The sequence below is a fragment of the Lethenteron reissneri genome, chromosome 31, assembly GCF_015708825.2.
Source record: "Lethenteron reissneri isolate LAM-NWPU_2019-01 chromosome 31, ASM1570882v1, whole genome shotgun sequence".
Classification (NCBI taxonomy): Eukaryota; Metazoa; Chordata; class Hyperoartia; order Petromyzontiformes; family Petromyzontidae; genus Lethenteron; species Lethenteron reissneri.
In genome coordinates, this window is record NC_083809.1 from 3,006,307 (window position 1) to 3,025,293 (window position 18,987).

General features: G+C 42.2%; 1 protein-coding gene across 1 annotated transcript; it reads right to left on the minus strand.

The window, feature by feature from the left end:
- Window positions 1-1,019: 1,019 nt before the first annotated feature.
- On the minus strand, window positions 1,020-18,419 carry LOC133349671 (TGF-beta receptor type-1-like). The gene is made up of 9 exons (XM_061563302.1): window positions 18,258-18,419; window positions 13,024-13,305; window positions 10,226-10,456; window positions 8,330-8,560; window positions 6,826-6,993; window positions 5,814-5,970; window positions 5,291-5,415; window positions 4,301-4,431; window positions 1,020-3,746 (listed from the first exon to the last, which is right to left on the minus strand). The coding sequence occupies exons 1-9, from the start codon at window positions 18,316-18,318 to the stop codon at window positions 3,630-3,632; spliced, it is 1,503 nt and encodes a 500-aa protein (XP_061419286.1). The 5' UTR covers window positions 18,319-18,419; the 3' UTR covers window positions 1,020-3,629.
- Between the last annotated feature and the right edge of the window lie 568 nt (window positions 18,420-18,987).

Here is an 18,987-nt window from a genome sequence, read left to right on the forward strand (position 1 = left end):
ATGGGAGAGCAGCTCGTGGTGCCCGTGTATTTAATACAGCGGGGTTTTAATTAAGCAGGTGCGCACACGAGGTCGTTTCTCTAATTATTGTCGTTATCTGAAATTGTCAATTAACAATGTGACAGGCCACCGAGTCATTTGATTAAGCATGTAGGAACCCACTGCGTTGTTGTTCCCATTCGATTGTGCTTTATTAGACAAAGATGACAGCCCACAAAGATAAAACATGTCTTTGATGTATTTTAATCAACCAGGTTTAAAGGGCCGCTGTTTTTATTATCTTATCTTTTAACCAGGCGAAAACTTCAGATCTCTTTGATTACGTCATTAAATTAACTGTGCAAGAGGCCACGGAGTCATTCCATTAACCACGTGGGAACACGATCAGGGTAAGAGACATTATGAGCGCAAAGTGGTGGGTTTGGCCTGGAGCCGGTGGTCGGGATGTGAAGACCGCATGGTCTTGGATTGTTGCATCGCAAACTAAAGACGGCTTGGAGAGGCCTTCATCCAGCAGTGAACGGACAATGGCTGATGACGAGAACCCACGGAGCTGTAATACCTATTTGTCATTTGAGCTGACGGCAGCTCCCCAAGATGTCCGAATTATTTCGTCATTTAACCAGATAAGAACCTCAGATATTTCCTTTAATGTTTTTGAGTCAACCAGCAGGGAGAACGCTGAGTTACACAAGTCAATTGTCCTCTAACAAGGACAGGGCGGGACCATTCAAATCATACATTTACTATGTTGCCTTTATTTTTTCAGATGCAATGGAATCGGCGCTTTAAATGTGTTTAAGCCATTGTTTGAACCAGATGAAATGCAAATTAACTATTTAATTAAATTGGCTATGAATTACGTGTTTTTCTAAACCAAGTGGATCCTAAATACAAAGGCTGGTGATCCTTAATGTTTATAAACCCCAATAATAAAGCGCCCTTGTAGATTTTCAACTTCAAAAATAAAAATTCGTAGTTTGGAGAATGAAATAATAAACACAAAGTATGAATCAGAGAAGAATAACACCAACTCATAATTTTAGAAAGTACATGTAATCCGATTTAACTTTACATGGTCCACGCAATGTTGCACAATACATGGTCAAAGCCCACACAGCACGACATATCATTTTGTACACCTTTGAAATGAACTAAACTCTGGTTTTGTACTGTTTCCAAATCTCTGTTGATAAGCTTACCACAAGGGCAAAATAATGCTGTCAACACAAAAAAACAATTATGTCTAGGATATCCACAACTATCATCTGATGTGACTATCACTGCTGGATATGAGCGATCTTTTGAAAAAATGAAAGCAGAACTGACTCAAGTACATGAGCCGACGAAGTTTGTGTACTGCTTTACATTTTTACAAGAGAATATTCTCAGAGCAGAACATGTTATTTTTAATAAATTTGAAGCGTAGAGTTATGTTTAAACTGCAAAAAAAACCTGTTACCATTATATACATATATAAACAATTTATATACAAATCACAAACAATCTTAGTCACAGCTCTGTAACAAATCTGTTACAAGGCTGTTTAGAATTATAGGTTACAGCAGTGTAAGAACATGACTTTTTGAAACTAATTTTGCACATAATTTAAAACATTTCATCGTCTATAATGTATATATCCCTAACATATCAATTGAACGTTACACACATAACAGGTCAGTTATTAGCCATCAATTTGTCTTTCAGATTTATAATTCAGTACATCGATAAACACATAACTCCACTCTTTTGGGATGCAGTAGACCTAGATAATTTAAACAGCACACCGATATTCATATTTTCAAAATCTATGTACATCACCTGGCACATAATTAAAAAGAAAATTTTGTCAACGGTAAAAAATATTTACAATGGATAAGTGCTCGACTGTTAATTGTAAGAAAAAGGCAATGAGTACTAAAATAAAAAACTATGAAAATTTAACTTAAAAAAAACTCCTGTTGCTATAGTTAGGTTTCACACTTAATTAATTAGACATAAAATCTTTGTATAAAACTTTAAACACGACTGCGTACATCCAATGAGCAGTCAAAAAGTACCTTTATCAAATGTGATAATTCCCTAATCACTATGCTTGTCATTGCATCCTATATCCAAATCCTATTTGTGAATGCTTGTTTTTAAAAATTCAATGAAAAAAACAATCCTTTAATCGCAGTGAGGTGAACCGTGCTTACTTTCATTCGTTAAGATTACGACGGAAATTTGAGGCTCCGAGGAAAAATTACCGTGCATACGAAATAAAAAAATCACTGAGCTTACGCAGATTACATTCAAATGTTTGTATGTTGCATAAAATTTAAGTACACCATTTTTCTGTCCAGGTAAAGGCCTTACCAGTTACAAAATGCCACAATGATTTGCCCAATGAGCCGCAGATGTTGCCCGTCAACTTGCTCAATAGATTCCCTTAATGCGCAATACACCATGTGGACACTGGGGAAAAATACAGGCTGGCACATTGTGCAAACCCTACATGTGGTTATTGTGGGGTGTTTTTTTACTCATCCGATGCACATACGTCTGTCTGGAGTAGTTCCTAAAAAAGTGTAAGGTTCGTTTACCATTTCAGTGACTTACAAGGTCCTGTTTATGGCTTGAGCTATGGCTTAGAAAACGTCTGGTGTTGTTAACATAGTAAATACGTTAATATTATCTTACGCAGAGAAAACCTGAACTTTCATGTCAGGTTGTTGACTATAAAGACAAAATTACGAATGAAACTAGTCACCAAATATCACTATTTGTAATGAAGGTGGCAATGCATTGAAAAAACGTAATTAAAAAATCATGGTGACAATCGGAAAGTTTTTGTTAACACTGGTTTTTCATTCTTTAAGCTGACTCAACACACACACTGCCCCCTGGCCTCTGCACTGGAGGCATGAAGTCCTGAAGAGCCATGGATATACATTGGAAGGAGTGAGGTAGTCTGGAGGCTCTAAGTGGTTGGAGAATATACAGGTAGGAACAACAGGTTCCACACTGCCCACCAGGGATTATTTGTCTGTCTGTCGTGCATAGCCACGCCCTCGAGTTGTATTTCAGAGCGCTTCGGGCGGGCTCAGCACCACGTGACACGCCGCCCCACGCAGCTTGCGCCGCGTGATGCGGATCGCACGAATGCGCTGTCCAACCAAGTTCCTATACCTGCCCACTCCGAAGGAACGTGTTATCCCCATCCAAGCAATCGTCAAAGCACGATTTAGCAAAATTGAACGGTGCCCCTGAACTCATCACCAATTTGGCCATTGGTTGACACCTTTGACTTCCAACAAAAGGTGAAACTCTCTGCCCCTTCACTTGCACATCCTGATCATTAAAAAGGGAAGGGTGGTCTACAGAACAGCACGACAAAGCACAGTGTAACCACACCCTACTGGAGATTGAGACCTCGCCAAAGACTGGGCACGTCGTGCATTACGGCACTCAGGCCTGAGTTAAAAAAAATATAGTAGAAACAAAACTATAAAACCAGGAAGGAATTAAAGCAAAACTAATTTCATAACATCTGTAAAAAAAGACAAACATTTATTCAATATCCCTGCGCTTTCGGCTGCCGGTACTGAGGTGTTGTGGGGTTCCATGTTGGTGGCACAGTGGTGTTACTACGCCAGGGCCGTCTGCATCTGTGAAAGGGACTTCTTGACACGCAGCGCCGTGAGTCGGGCCGCTGCGTTGTGGTACCAACACTCCTGCATGATCTTGGCCACAATGTGCAGAATCTGCATGAGGGGAGGGAGGGCGTTGATAAGGAGACAGTGCGTAAGCAATTGCAATTAAAAAAAATGCGAAAAATGAGCATTGATTGCCGGACAATATTGTCAATAACTATAATATGTAAAATATTAGAACAATAAATTGCTCTAAGCACAGTAACTCAATACGTGTGCAAATCCTTGCCAAAGTGGGCCACTGCTGACTCCTGATGAGTTTCCAAATCTGAACATCCACCAAAGTTTAAAAAGTGATGTTGAAGTTTAACACACACTTTTAACGGCCCAGGTGAAAAATACTTCCCAAAAGCATTGCTTAATTGTAAACGGTCAAATAATTTGACAGTGCAGAAAGCAAGGGGTACAATTTGTATCGACTTCAAAAGTACATTTTGGATCAAATTGAAAAAGACAAAAGTTTCAAGATGTCATGACAAATTCACAAACGGTAGCTATAAAAGTTTCACCAATTTTGGTATCAAGTAGTACATGACTCGCTTATCAACAGTTGCAGGCTGAAGCAGAAGTTAACAGAGGGCAGAGAAATGGGCCCCACCACTCACCTTGCAGCTGTGCCAACGTGTGGGGATGCTGGGACGTAGCTTCTGGTCACACACCACCCTGCGCATCTCTTCCACGGATGGGTCTGATGGCACCACGTCATAGTAGGGCAGCTGGTACTCATCCAATACTCCTGAAATGGTAGGGGGTTACAATTATTATAATGCACATTACATCACTTTGCAGCTTCACATACAATTAACACCAAAGCTCATAAGTCTCATGACTATATAGAAGTGTCCTGCATGATGATGTTTGGCCAATTTGCTCTAAGTGGGAGTTTCAAGTGTAGGCGGGAACTGGAGTACAGAGAGAAAAACTCAACACTAAGATAACACTGGCAAGTTTGCACAGATGGGTTGATGAACCCATTGGCTCTGCTGTTATTTACTAGTCCCCTTGCAACAGTTTCACAAATCTATGTGACCCACTAACCAACCCTTGCTACCAAAGCACTGGATTACAGGCATACGTCACCACAACCAGCTCAACAATAACTTGGAATCTATACCTACAACAGCCTTGCTGTTTAATGCCTAACTGTAAACATGAGGTATGCAATGATTAATTGCGAAAACATAATTCATACGCACACGCTAGAGACAATTAATTGTCCGTGTAGGAATCAATTATTTCCACTTCATGTTTAGTACTAAATATTCTAGATTCATACCAATATGAACTTTACTTGGACCGCAGTGGCAAAAAAATAGTTTGTGAATCAAATTTTGACAAGTGGGTCGTTACTCCCAATAAATGCAGGCTGTCATTGGTGTAGCATATGTTTGGTATGGGCAATGGTACAAAGAATGAAATGGGGCCAACTGGTCCAATTTCCTCCTCATTTTCATAGCCCAGCGCCCAGTGGGCCCCAGCAAGCCTGCGGGCCCATGCATTCACACACTTCCTGCACACTTGATAGCTACACAAAGGCTCAGAGCATTTCCTGTTACCCTCCAACTCGGCGCAACAAGCCGCCCCACCCATCGTACCTCCTTGCGTGCAGCGACGTGCGATCTCCCAGTACACGAGTCCCAGCGCGTACATGTCGGCACGCTTGAACGAGTCAAAATGCTTCAGGTTTATGGTGTCATCCAGCACCTCCGGAGCCATGTACCTGAGGGTGCACACGACATGAAAATAACAAACGATAAAAACGTAAAAATAACAATTCGCCCCAGACTTGGGCCTCATTATAATTACAATTACACCAGCATTTTTTTGCTGAAATTACAATGGCATTAGATTGTAATTAATTTCGAATGACAATTATAATTGTAGTTGACCCCAAGTCTGCTTCACTCACTCATTATCAAAAGGCCCAACTGCCCAGTGCTATTACGATATTTATTAGTTCCAATATACAACTTAAGTATTGGCCTATACCTATTTTAAATAATGTTAACTTCACAGACTGCCAATTTCTCCAATATCAATAATGGGACAGGTCACATTGTTTTGGCGGTTTTGTTGAGATGGGACTGTGGCCCTCCCTGGTTTTGTTGCTTGTCTCACCGTTTTGTGCCAACGCGGTTGTTGGGAGCGATGTCGATGGTGTCAGTGGCTGAGTCATGGCGCACGGCGAGACCCAGGTCGGCGATGGCGCACGTGCCATTCTTTTTTACCAGGATGTTCTTCGACTTTAGGTCTCGGTGCGCAATTGCTGGTTTGCCTGTCAAGGCACAACACAACACAGTTACAAACACAAGTTTAATTTATGCACGTGTGTAAATGTAACTGCATCCTGAGACACTCTTAACAATCTACACATTAACCCAACATATCAACGAAACTTTATTTAGCCAAGCCCCAGGAGAATTGTTGACATACTTTGCCAATAGGATCCTGCATGGGTCATTTGACCAGTTGAGTATTTAGCTGGGCAGTGGTGGATGCACTCATGTAATTCAGCAATGTGGATGGAGGCAAGGGTTGATGGCTTTAACAAATGCTGTGAAACTCCCTTCCCATGGGCATCTTGGTGCCATACCATGGCTTGCCAGAAGATAGTACAGCAAATATGCAGACTCCACCTGTTCCGTCTGTATGGGATAGAGTGTTGCCCCCTCGTAAGCGTTGGTGTTCTCCGGTTTTCTCCCATATGTAAACACTCGTTAATTGACCAATAACATCTTCATATATAAAGGACCACAGAGATTAGGCAATTGTTGGCGCCGGCTCATTGCGTGGCTGCCTTTCTGCTTGTGTGTGGTTCCTTGCATCTCACGAGTCATTAGAATACTTGTAGAAAACCCAAGGATGTGAAGAGATGACACTATAACTTTCACTCCAATTGTGCAAAAATGTACTCGGTACTAAATAATATATGCACATCAGAAGTCACAAAGGTAGGTGCCACAGACATTTAATGGTGGCAATCTATGCATGACACACAAACCCGACCTCCACTATGTAGGATTACAAGTTGTGCAACATTACACCCAGCCAAATAAACACACCTTTAACCTTGTGTTGCACTCCGACAAGAACAGACCATGAATGCGTTCCTTCAGAGGAGACATTTTACCTTGAGTCCCCACAATCTCCATATGCAGGTGAGCGAGCCCACTGGCGATGGATAGGGCCATGCGAGCCATGCCCTCCTCCGTCACCGTGTAGCGGTTGAGATAGTCGAAGAGAGAGCCGTGCTCATGGTAGTCCGACACCAGCCACAGCTGGGTCCACGTGCCATTGTCTGAAAAGGAATGCAGGTCCCGTCCGTCGCAGCAAGATTAGCTAAGGGTGGGGGGCAAGCTAAGGTGGCTGTGCAGTGTAGACTGTCAGCCGACACAACTGAGGTCCCGGGTTCAAATCCGTGTTTCAAATACTCATGGTTATACCAGGTTCTCCAGTGAAGAGAGTTGATGGTCTCAGCCTGGTTACTGAAGACGAGAAAAAAAAGCCATTGCTAGAATAGTTTTACTTCATTTGGAATATCCCAGCTTTGAGGACTCAACAGATTGGTTGGAATCTCATGAGACAAAAAACTATATTCAGGGCATTGTGTACATGGTTTTATTTTGTATATGGAGAGACCTATTTAAGACTCCCAGTAGAACAATAGTGTCAAAATCGTGAAATGTTTGGAAATCCTCATTAGTATTCTTGTAAATGGCCAGTGGTGGTGTGATGTCGAACAGCAATGGAGGATGTGGTGTGATGAAGGAGCGGTTGCAGGGCTGTACATGAGTACATTAAGTATATGGGAGACATGGCCACACATGTTTAACAAAGACAAATACCCCCCCCTTTCGCCTTAACAGATTGTTGGGGGAGGTCCGGTTCGCGAGCACCTATGAACACCTTACACGGCACAGGAGAGGGTGAGTGGCCAGCACCATGCCCAGAAACCTTTCTCTCCCCAGTGTTGATGTTTACACACTGCAACAGGAACTCATTTAATGCCGAGTCGACCTATGGGAGGTCCAGGACCGGTTCAGATATTTGTCACCAATCTAATTCACTGGAATATCTGCAGAGGTATCTGCAATACACTAAACCTTCAGCTAGACTGAAAATGGGAGTTATATACAGTGTCCAACCAATTCCACAACCATCGCTGATAGTTCTGTGTGGCCAAGCCTATCGATATAAATGACAGTCTACTGACGACTATGATCTAAGTCATAGGTGAAAAATTGCACACCTTACATTTAAGGCGAGTGAGCCACACATTTGTGAGGACTATTCCTGTTGCCAGCTACCCTATCCATATTACTAAAAACATTATTGATTTAAATCGGGTTAAAATATTATGCTGTAGCAACTGGCAGCTCTGTACTATAAAAAGGTGTAAGAAAGCTTGACTATGCCATTTAAGATCTAGATTTACACTCGACTATTTCTAAGGCGTAACTTCATGGGCTGTTCCCTGACATCACGTGACATTCTATTCGTTTGTGAGCATTACAGGACACAAGCGCCTCCATCTCACAGTAATCACAGCAATTGTAATTGGGATGCATGAGGATTAAAGGTTTACGAGGTGTAGAAATATCTAAGGTTTCTGGGCGGACGAGGGCATGGCGCACCCTTGTTGTCGGCGGCAATGAAGCCCAGGATGTTCTCGTGGCGCAGCATGACGGTCTGGTAGATCTCGGCCTCACGGAACCACGAGCGCTCCTCACGTGACGAGAAGATTTTGACGGCAACATCCTCCCCGCGCCACTTTCCACGCCAAACCTCGCCAAAGCGGCCTTTACCTATGCTCTCCTGCAGCGCCACCGTGCGTGCGATGGTGCGCTGCACCAGCAGCGGCAGGCCTGCACACGGGGGTAAACAGAGTATTGGTCAATTCCAATTGAGTATTTTGGTATTGCTTTGTGTTGAAGGAAAGTGCAGTTTCTGGGGGGGGAAATCATGAATGCATACAATTGGAGGATACTTGAATTCTACACCAATAACTGGCGGGAAATGTACTTGCTGTACTGCTTACGCACTGCCATAGAGAGGGTCAATGCATGATCCAAAAATCTTGCTTTCAAATTCCAGGATTCGTCACGATAATAAATGCAAAAACCAAACAACAATAACAACGCAAAAACAGCAACAATCAGAAAAAAACTATGATAACAAAATATATAAATGACAAATTCATAATACAAAAGAAAACAGGTAAGAGTCATACAAGCTATGATGAGGTAAATAAACCCAGACAACTAGACGAGCAGTACAACAGTATGGGTCAGGTAATAATGCAACATGAGGAATTTAACAGACATAAAAGCTTCCCCCATCTGCTGAGCCTTCTGGGGTTCAGAGTTAATAGACTTACAGGCCCTAAGTACAGAACGGCAAAGATCACCAGTGGCTTAATACAAGGTAAACAAAGGCGTGAAAACAAAACAGTGCTGTTCATTTCAGTGTTTATAAAGGAGGGTCCCAATACAGTTAAGACTGCCTAGGAATGCCCTACGTTAAAGAGTCTTGCACAATAAAAGCATTGTCTTGGAAATGCCTCATGCTGAATATTGCCAATAAGGAAAAAAGTTGTTCAAAAGATCTAATAACCCAAGGATATTAATAGCAATAATGAAGATTGGGGATTTTTTTGATATATTTACAAGTGACTAGTAATAGAGGTAATAACTTAGACGTTAGATTCTTAATGTTTTCTTTAACAACAGCCATTCTACTGATCGGTACGATATGTAACTGTGATGCAGTATCAGAATCGCCCAATACTGCATAGTGCTGCGCATAAACATCAAGTACATGATTCGTTCGTTATATAACGATTCATAGAATAAAATGTATTCTTATAATCATATTACTTGCATCAGATCATGCATGTAAAATGCATTTGAGTCATACAAACATTATGCTTTTTTGTCTTAGAACAGTGGACAAATGAGGCAGAAGAAATACGGGTGTGGAGACAAAACAGTACAAGAAAAAAAACTGACAGGATGAGACAACAACAAATGGGAGCGAGCACACAATAGAAACGAGGGACAACACAAATTATTGCAAACACACATTTCAAATTAAACAAAATAAAAAGACAGTACAAACAAGAAAAAAACAACTATTCTTCAACAGAACTGTGACCTCCCAATCATGGCAATGCGCCAAATCGCAAAGAGTGGGGATGGGGTAAATCATTAGTTACCAAGTGGACATGTCATGATCCATAAACTCATCCATTTAACTGCTTCTCATAATGGTAATTAATGCATACACCATGTTAAAATCAATCATGTTTTTTTGGCCAATTATAAATAAGCTAATGGAGTAAGTAGCAATAAAATGAGATCGTAAAATGAGACAAATTATACATTGAGTTACATTGAGACCATAAATAAAATCGCCAGGGGATCAGAATTGAGGCTGAATCCTTACATGCCAAATGCCACTGCGATCAGGGTGAAACAAAACAGCTTCTGAATGCCACAGTCAATCAAACACCGTAAACAAACTCCACCAACCTGAGCCCGAGCCAGAGGTGGTCATCTCGTAGAGCAGATCTTTGATGGAGGCCCCATCGGGGATGAAGGAGTCCTCGCGGTAGGGCTCGGCATCGAACTCGGGCACGGGATGGTGGCGGTGACGGTGCAGCGAGCGGCGATGGCACAGGAAGGCGATGAGTGCCACGACCAACAGCACGGTCGGCACCAGAACGACCACTGCCAGCTCCAGGGAACTCATCGGGCGCTCATCTGCAGGGAGGGTCAATTTAACAGAATGATCACACATTTTATCTTGTATAGATGGGGTACCGTGATGGAGAGATGTTAACTCCCTCGCCTGGTATGCAGGAGGTCGTCGGTCCGATCCCGTCCCTGACGATGCCTGTATATTTGCCGTTTGCATATTCTCCCCATGGTCACGTGCATTTTTCTCCGGGTCCTCCGGTTTTTTCCTCCACATTTAGAACATGTGTTGAGTATTTTGCTGCTATACATTTCTACATAAGCCAGTGAGCATTACCTGGTAAAATAAAAATAGTTTATAAAACAGTAGTTTATTTATAGAGTGACCTAGTCCAAGACCCTTTACAATAATTATAAAATTGTACATATGATAGTGGTTAAAATAAAGAGTGTGGGTGTAGTTACGGTGACTGTTAGGACAGGTGGGAGTGCTTAAGGAGAGGCTGGAGTAGGCCTGGCTGTAGCTGGGGGGCAGAGAGTAGGATGGGCACAACTAATTACTACCACTCTACGATAGATTGTTTTTAAACACCAACACATCATACTACTACTATTGATTTTAATCAGACATTTGTTATCATTCTGCTTATAATTCAAGAACCAAAAGCAGTACTACGATGAGCAATACACACACAAACAACCTCCAAACTATTCCACTTAAAAAAAAGCTATATTGTTTTTTAGAGAACAAGGCCTGGGAGAGTGGATCAAAATGTTTAATGGGGAGCGCTCAAAACTCGGCAACAACCTCTTGTCATCTGCGAGCCGCAAAGGATGAGATATTGAACAGGAGACAAAGTAAACAAACATGCAAGGAAAAGAGATTGGAGACTGCACTCGTTTGTCAATAATTTATTGCGGTCAATGGATAACTGCAGGCATGGCCGAGGTAGAAGGCACTCAAGGCACAACCAACACTAATCTTTGGAAATTTGACATCTGCTCAAATAACACCGTGCCAAGGCATTTGTCCTCTGCTTTGTGATACCTAATAGGCCGTTGTTTATCCAGAAAAGCCTCATTGAATTGCACAGTTCTTTCTGGAAAGTTCTAACTTAAAATGTCTGGGCTATTCCTTCTTAAAGAGTTTTGCCAAACGCTTTTTAGTTAACCAAAACCTGAAGACAGTGGCATGTTGTAAGCAAATAGCTTGACAATAAGGTGCAAAAGCTGAGAGATTATACCAAAAGCAAGAAAGCAAGTGGTGTGTGATGGTATCGATGACATTGACCAAGATTTCTTGACATTAATATCTTTCAAGAATCGTTTTCCTTTGATTTACATTCCCTTTGAAGGTTGTGCATTGGCTGATGTCATTCAATGATAATCTTTAACATCCGTTTAGGGCAGTGAAACCCATCAGCAGATTCAAATAATGAATCCAAAATTAATAAATGCTCTAAGTTTTCCACAACATTACTTTTCACATTTAACAATTTATTGGTAAGATTCCAAAACGGATTGTGCATCTCAATTGGCTTTCACATGCTAATGAGTAACCGGCTAATCACAGTTGCTTTATGTTATTAACTTCAATTAGAAACACAGGCCAAGCACTTTTGCTAATGAAGGAGGCACAGATTTTGAGGGGGGTGGGGGGGGGGTGTAGTGAGCAAGTGTTACACAACGATGGAAGCAAAGGAAGATAATTACTCTTCAGGATGTGACACATGGGACACATTCAGTGAACTTTCATTATTAAAACTAGGCAGCTGGGCTTTGACATGAATTTGGATGTTGGCTCCGGGCAATACAGTTAATTGAACATGTGATATATATATTCATTTATGGGTGTGCATTATTAGCGACTTAATTAAATGGAGGAAGAAAAACATTTAGGGGAAAAAAGTATTTCATTCCAATAGCCGCTGACCTGGGTAAAACATGCACTTCGTTTCTCAACCTATAACACCAGCTCTTAAACGGTTTTGCTATACAATGGCTGCAATACCCAAGGCTGAAGATGGCTGAAATCAATACAATGTTTCATTTGGTGACCGGTTTAATTCCATCAAGTCACTATACACGTAAAACTAATTTAAACCTCATAAAAACATATTACACATTACAATGTGTAATAAAATAAAGTCACTTCACCTCTCCCCTTAAAAATATGTATTATCTTTAAATCAGCTCACGGGCTTCCCAGACCTATATTTTGAAGACAAAAGAATAAAAAAACATTTGAGAATTTGTCCAGACTCCAACAAAGGAATTTTAATGGTGACTTGGTGCAGTCACACGGAGACTTATGCATTACCTATCCAAAACGCTAACAAAACCCTGCTTGATGATGCTCACCTACAGTACAATATTCTGTACTTCTCTCGATTGTTCACCACTTCCTATCAAAGGCTCATTGCCTCTACTTAGCAACTAGAATGAAACCATCTACAACAACCGCCATTCGCCACAAAGCGGCAGGTGATGTCACCACAGCGCATGTGCCAGGCTATGTGCACTTTAAGGCCGTGTAAAGTATCGAACGCCTGCTGGCAGGTCACGGGAAAGACCCAGGTGCCATCGGTAGACTGACAGATGACACAAACGCGAAAAATCATGGAGCCACCCACCTGACTGTTTCCCTCCGTTGTTATCATGCACCGGATCCAGCGAGAGCGTTTTGTTGTTGCACAGGTCCTGCGAACAGCACTGCACCTTGAACCGCGACTGGGAGCCCACGGAGTCGACGCACAGGAAAGGCCGCTCTGGCGGCTGCAGGCTCTCGGTTGTCAAGCACTTGCGGTCATTGGTGACATGACCGTCCTTATTACGCACAGCGATCACCTGGCACATGCCATTCGTCTCGCAGATGTAGTTGCTGCTGGCGCAGGTCTTGCAGGCGCAGCGCAGGGCTGTGAGGGGGTTATGTGGGAGAGAGGCGGGCACGGTTTGATAGTGAATCTCGCAGTGTGTACACACCGTCACCTGCAGCCGACATCTCATGGAACTTTCACCATTTTTCAAAAATATGCAACACCTCTATTTGCATTATCACCATGAAATTGTATATACAATACGGTTGTAATATTAAAACGTTACTTAAATATTAAACTGCTTGAGGATAGTATGAACGTATTTTTTTAATTTCCACCCTTGTCAATATACAGTATATCCTGTAATATTAAAGGTAGCGTAGAGATGGGTTGACAAATGAGCCACACATTGTGAAAGTGTGAAACAAACTGACAATTACTCTATTTTCAAAAGGATTTTTCGAGTAAGTGCAAATGACTCGATGTGTTTGTGTGAGTCAAGCTAGCCCGCACTAAACGCTAAAAAGCCTCCGTTAACACAAAAACAACATCGAGACAAACACTTCCTGGTGTTGGAAAGTGGTCTCCCCAGCAGGTGGTCACAACTCATGCCCAGAAACAACTTTCCCCCCCTAAATATTTAAGTCCTGACAGGGTAGAAGACTTTAATAAGAGGTGTCCTTTAGTATCCACTTTAAAAGCCGTGTGTCATCCATAACACACACCCTCCAAGAGCGCCTGCCAAAATTAACTGCAGCTGCCACAGCACTCGGTTAAGAAGTGGGGGCGTGAGGGGTAGCACTGCAATTGCAGACCTGTGGGCATGTTTGCTAAGTGCCAACTAACCAGACGGCCTGTATTTCATCCGCCAAAGCATTGGCTCCACGAAAACGCGACGGAGGAATGAACCCAGAGTCCAATGGCTAAGTGAATCGATTAAAAATGGACTGTTAACAACGCTCAGTGGTGTGTGTTAATAAGCAGTGATCAGCTTTGGACCCGTAATACGTTACGCAAACAGGAAAGAAAACACACACTTAAGCAATCTTGAGTTTCCGACGTCAAATATTAAAACAGAAAACTTTGTACTGTACTGCCCGTGTCCATTGTTAAGGAAAAGCAAATGCAACGTTATTAACTAATGTCAGTCAGGAATGGTTCATACAATTTTGTCATTGCGATTTAATAATTCTAATAAACGCAAATGTCTAAAAACCTGAACACACTACCTTCCACGGCAGACTGTGTATTTAACAGGAATTAAGCTGTAGTTTTCAAAACGATATTGAAATGGATTTCACAATATGGACCGAGCTCGTTTCTGCATTATTACTGTACTGAAAAGAAACGATTCAGCCTCTCACTTCTTTGTCCCGACTGTAATTTGTTTTCAAAAATTACGACAGTGAATTGTTTAGACCCTATGGCATGAGAACAGATTAATTCATAAATAGATAAAAACATAAAAACAACCGACTGCTCATGGTCAAACGTGGGTCATGTAGCTCAACACGTGTTATGAAAAGTGAAGTTTAAAAAATGTATGAAAACATTGAGAGTGAGTTCCAGTGAAAGCAAGTCATTGCACAGTAATTATAAACAATGGAGTACCAAAAATTATTCACACCATTTTCTTTTCTCTTTTGTGTATTATTTTGTCACCGTTATGTATCAGTTTGTAACGTGTATTAAATAGTCTTTCACCCTGTATTATTCTCCAGGTCAAAATGGCTTATGTAGTTAAAATGGTAAAAAATGAGGGTAGTGGTTAGGATGAATCATCTACTGAAGGCTTTGCCAATTAACTCGGCAGGATATAACGAATTATCAAGTGCCTCAAAGAATTGAAATCCATTAGCTCATTTAGTTTAAATAAGCAGGTAGTAATAATTTAGGCATCTTCAGAATGGTCTGTTGTGGTCAAAAATTGACCTGCAATTGATCAATTCAAAAACAGGATCGGGTGGCTAAAAAACGTGATGCCATCATGCTGGGTACTCTAACACCAAAAATCCCTGACCGACTCAAGAGGCTCGCATAACTAAACTGACAATTTCAATTGATCGCAAGCCAGTGAAATATGCTTTTCAGTGCGTCTTTACTGCCATTGTTGAATATCTGGGCAATAACATTACGTTGAGTGGCTGTGCTGTGTTGGCTTAGGCCATTACCGCATCTCACTGTAGAGTTACACAACAACAATAACAAGCCATCACACTATACGTCCAAGCACATAAACATTAACCAACCAAAATGGGCTGGAAATTCCCAGACATGTGGCTTGACCTGGCTCACCACACCACAGGTTTCCATTTCAACCAATCTACAGAACTCACACGTAAATTGGACACTGTGCACTGGGCTATTTGTGTGTAGACTGGTAGCCATTTAAAGATTTAACTCTGTTGATCCCTTCGGCGTGCTGTTTGCGAATCAATGATTTAATCAGTCGATTTCAGCACACAAAATGCATTTGCAGTCCACACGTGCAGCAATGAAACTGGCTAAATTTTGCACACACAATGCATCAAGAGTTTCTCTAAAGGTTAATGTTAAATAGTAGAAGAAATAATTTAAATATGCTCATGTACACGCAACAAAAGCACACGGGTAAATTTGGAGAGGGCTAATTCTGTGCTTCACGTGGTGAGCCTGAGCCCAGACAAACACAAAGTATTATTAACCATCGAGTCAAACCCATCATCTCCAATCCTCAACCGAAACTATCATTTCAATCCAATAACCCTTCTGAGTGACTTTCTTAATGAGCTTCATTAAATAGCAGGGGGTGGTTTGCAATGAATACCTTAATTTAATAACTATAATGGTCAAATGTGAGCTTATACGGGTTCTTCAAATAAATTATAAACTCAATGTTGTTTCCGTCCAATGCAAAAACTCTCTTTCTCAGACTTCACAGGTGATAATGTAAATGGTGACAAATATTTGCACAACCATTGTGCTTGGACGAAACCGAAGACGTCAGAGATTCAGTCACCAGGATTGTTTAATGTTAACGTGACCCCCCCCCCCCGTCACCTGCTAATACGTGACCACAGGAGCTATTTACAGCTTGCGACAGTCGTTTTGTGCAGTTAACGTTGCCAAAACCAAATATTAGTCAAATGAACAAAATAAAAAAGTAAATACTGTACCTCACTTTAGTTTGCTAGGAACAAACACAACGTTGACGCTGGCACCAACACTCTTGCAAGACAATTTTGGGTAGAATTAATTCTGCAAGCTTAATCCCTTTAAAATGCCAGTTAAAACATTAAGCAATTAAGGCATATAGCGCACACATACCTCTAGGGAATGGAGCCTGTAGCATTCATAATACAGACCATATCACACACTGTATAGCCAAAACACTGCGGGTTTTTTCAATTAGCAGATTCCCATAAGTGTTACATGGATGGGAAAAAAAACTTACATTTGATCAATTAAAACCTTGAGATTTTAAATGCAATATTGCATTTGTGATTTGGCTGCATTATCTCATTATATATGGTGTAATGATAGAAGGCATACTTAATGAATATCTCGTCTAAAATGGTTTACACATGTAATTGTTTTGGAGTCTGCACAAGACAAGCTTACGAAATGTCTTGCATGGTTCGAAATTGCTTACTTACTCTGTTAAAAATGTTAAAGCGCATTTTTAAGAAATCGATTATTGGACTGTCTTTAAACACCTCAGTGTACAATTGCATAAAACACATTAAGGAAACGTGTCCCTTACCTGGCAACTAGTTTACATCGGAATCCCAGGCAATATATTGCACTTAAATAGATTTACACAGTCTTGTTTAATGGGCTCTGATCCTGTTGTTATGCAATTTAAATACTGTTCCTACACAAATCTCAATCGCCTAAAATACGGAACAGTAGTGTGATACACAGTATTGTTTTCCTCGTTTTCGTGGGTTTCCTCCCACACTAAACCCCACACTAAAATAACTTTAAATATAAATTGTCCAATTGTAGGTGTAGCAGAACCACCCCCGGCATGAGTTTTGAAACTCAACGAGGCGTTCCTTAAAAACCATCGCCACAATCATAAAATGTATCCTACAATGATTTAATAAAGATATAACAGTGACATCCTTCAAATGCCAAGTAACGCCAATTATCCAAAGGCTTTCGACCACGGAGTAAGAGGTCAGCAACCTACTTGCTCTACTGCATACTCATCGACGTACTTTTCTGAATCTGCACAATCACATCGCGCGAAGATAAATGTCATTCTAATTTAAGCAAACTACGAATACTATTTTGCTTTTACGATTGTTCATTATCGTTCACAATCAACCCGTGTGGGTTGGCCTCACAAGCACAGAGAGCACGCAACCACGACCGCGCACGCCGACAAAACTACGCTCAGCCAAGCAACGAAATAACTTTTTAATGAGAGTTAACAACGCTCGACTCTGGCCTGACAACAAACACGTACAAAATTACGGTGGGCACAGTCAAAAAAACAATCACGGGCGTGGGATAATCAAGGCCTTCTGGGGGGGGGGGGGAAGACGCGACTCTTAGAAACACACGGGGGGCATCCATTAAGACGGCAAATAAACTCACGCACGCCAACGCACCAACACCACCCCCCCCCGTCAGCGACGCTTGCTCAGTCGGTTCGCAAGGGCCACAGAAAAAAACACGAGTGCGGTGTTCCACAAAGGCATCAGCCTACGTTATCTTCACCACTTGTGAATAACAAAAAAAGCTAAAAAAAAACTAAAAAAAATAACGACCGCCATTTTAGGGGCCTTCACCCCCCCACCCCCGTTACGTGTCCAGGCGCCGCCTTTCGAAATCGCAGTCCGCATAGGCGATCGCGCCCACGGGGGCCGCGCCCCATTGGCCAACGCCCGCACAACGTGACGCGCGACCGGCTCGCCGATTGGCCGCGCGGACATTCCTCCGCCTGTCCGCGCTACCAGTTACAAAATGCGGCCTGCGGCTCCCCCGCCGCCGCTCCGGGGCTCGAGAAGAGCGTCAAACTTTATGACGACGATTTGTTTAAATCCCCGCGACAATTTGCTCACCGAGCGCCGCGGGATAGAAGAGGATGGCGGTGAAGACGAGCAGCGTCGTGAGGCGAGCCATGGCCGTAGACGACTGATCCCGGGGGCTGCCTCGCAGCCTCTGCTGCTTCTCTCGCCCCCTGCGATCAGCGGCGTCAGCTGAGGGGCTAAGACGAATTTAATTCCTTAGCGCGGATACGTCAGGCCACGCCCACCCCGGCGTCTGATTGGCTGTCGCTTTACCCGAGAGCCAATGGAAGGCGTGCTCGTCCCAAGGGCTCCGAGGGTTCAACCAATTGGAGTTGGGGAACGTTGCCCCCCGTGCGGATGTGTAGTGGGAATTGCTGTGCCGCTGTGTGTCACTATTGTTGTCTAAATGGTTGTTATTGTAAGGCAAGGAGGGTGGTTTTAAGTGTTTATTTTATCTTGACTTAAGCTTTCGTGACTGCAGGAATTCATAATCTACGACGTTTCGATCGCAACACAAGCGATCGAAACGTCGTAGATGGTTTTGTTATTTTCTTTGCACCTATCTACGTGACTTTACTGAAAGACCGAAATAATTTTTTGTATTTTTTTCACGTCTTTTGTTTGACGAGGAAAACAAATTACGCAGTATTGTTTTTTTCCCCCTATCTCTCTCTTGCTCTCCATAAGCAATCTGTGAATGCCGCGTAACGTTTCCACGCGGAATGGGCACGCAGTGATGTATCGGGCATCCAGCAGTGGATAGAACCCGCTGGCTGATTAT

What these genes read in the sequence shown, in the direction of transcription:
- LOC133349671 (XM_061563302.1), bottom strand. Translation starts at nt 18,318, where the DNA reads ATGGCTCGCCTCACGACGCTGCTCGTCTTCACCGCCATCCTCTTCTAT. An exon ending in CTTCTATCCCGCGGCGCTCG is followed by an intron (nt 13,306 to 18,257) that starts GTGAGCAAATTG and finishes ACCCCCTCACAG; the next exon opens with CCCTGCGCTGCGCCTGCAAG. An exon ending in CAACGGAGGGAAACAGTCAG is followed by an intron (nt 10,457 to 13,023) that starts GTGGGTGGCTCC and finishes CCCTCCCTGCAG; the next exon opens with ATGAGCGCCCGATGAGTTCC.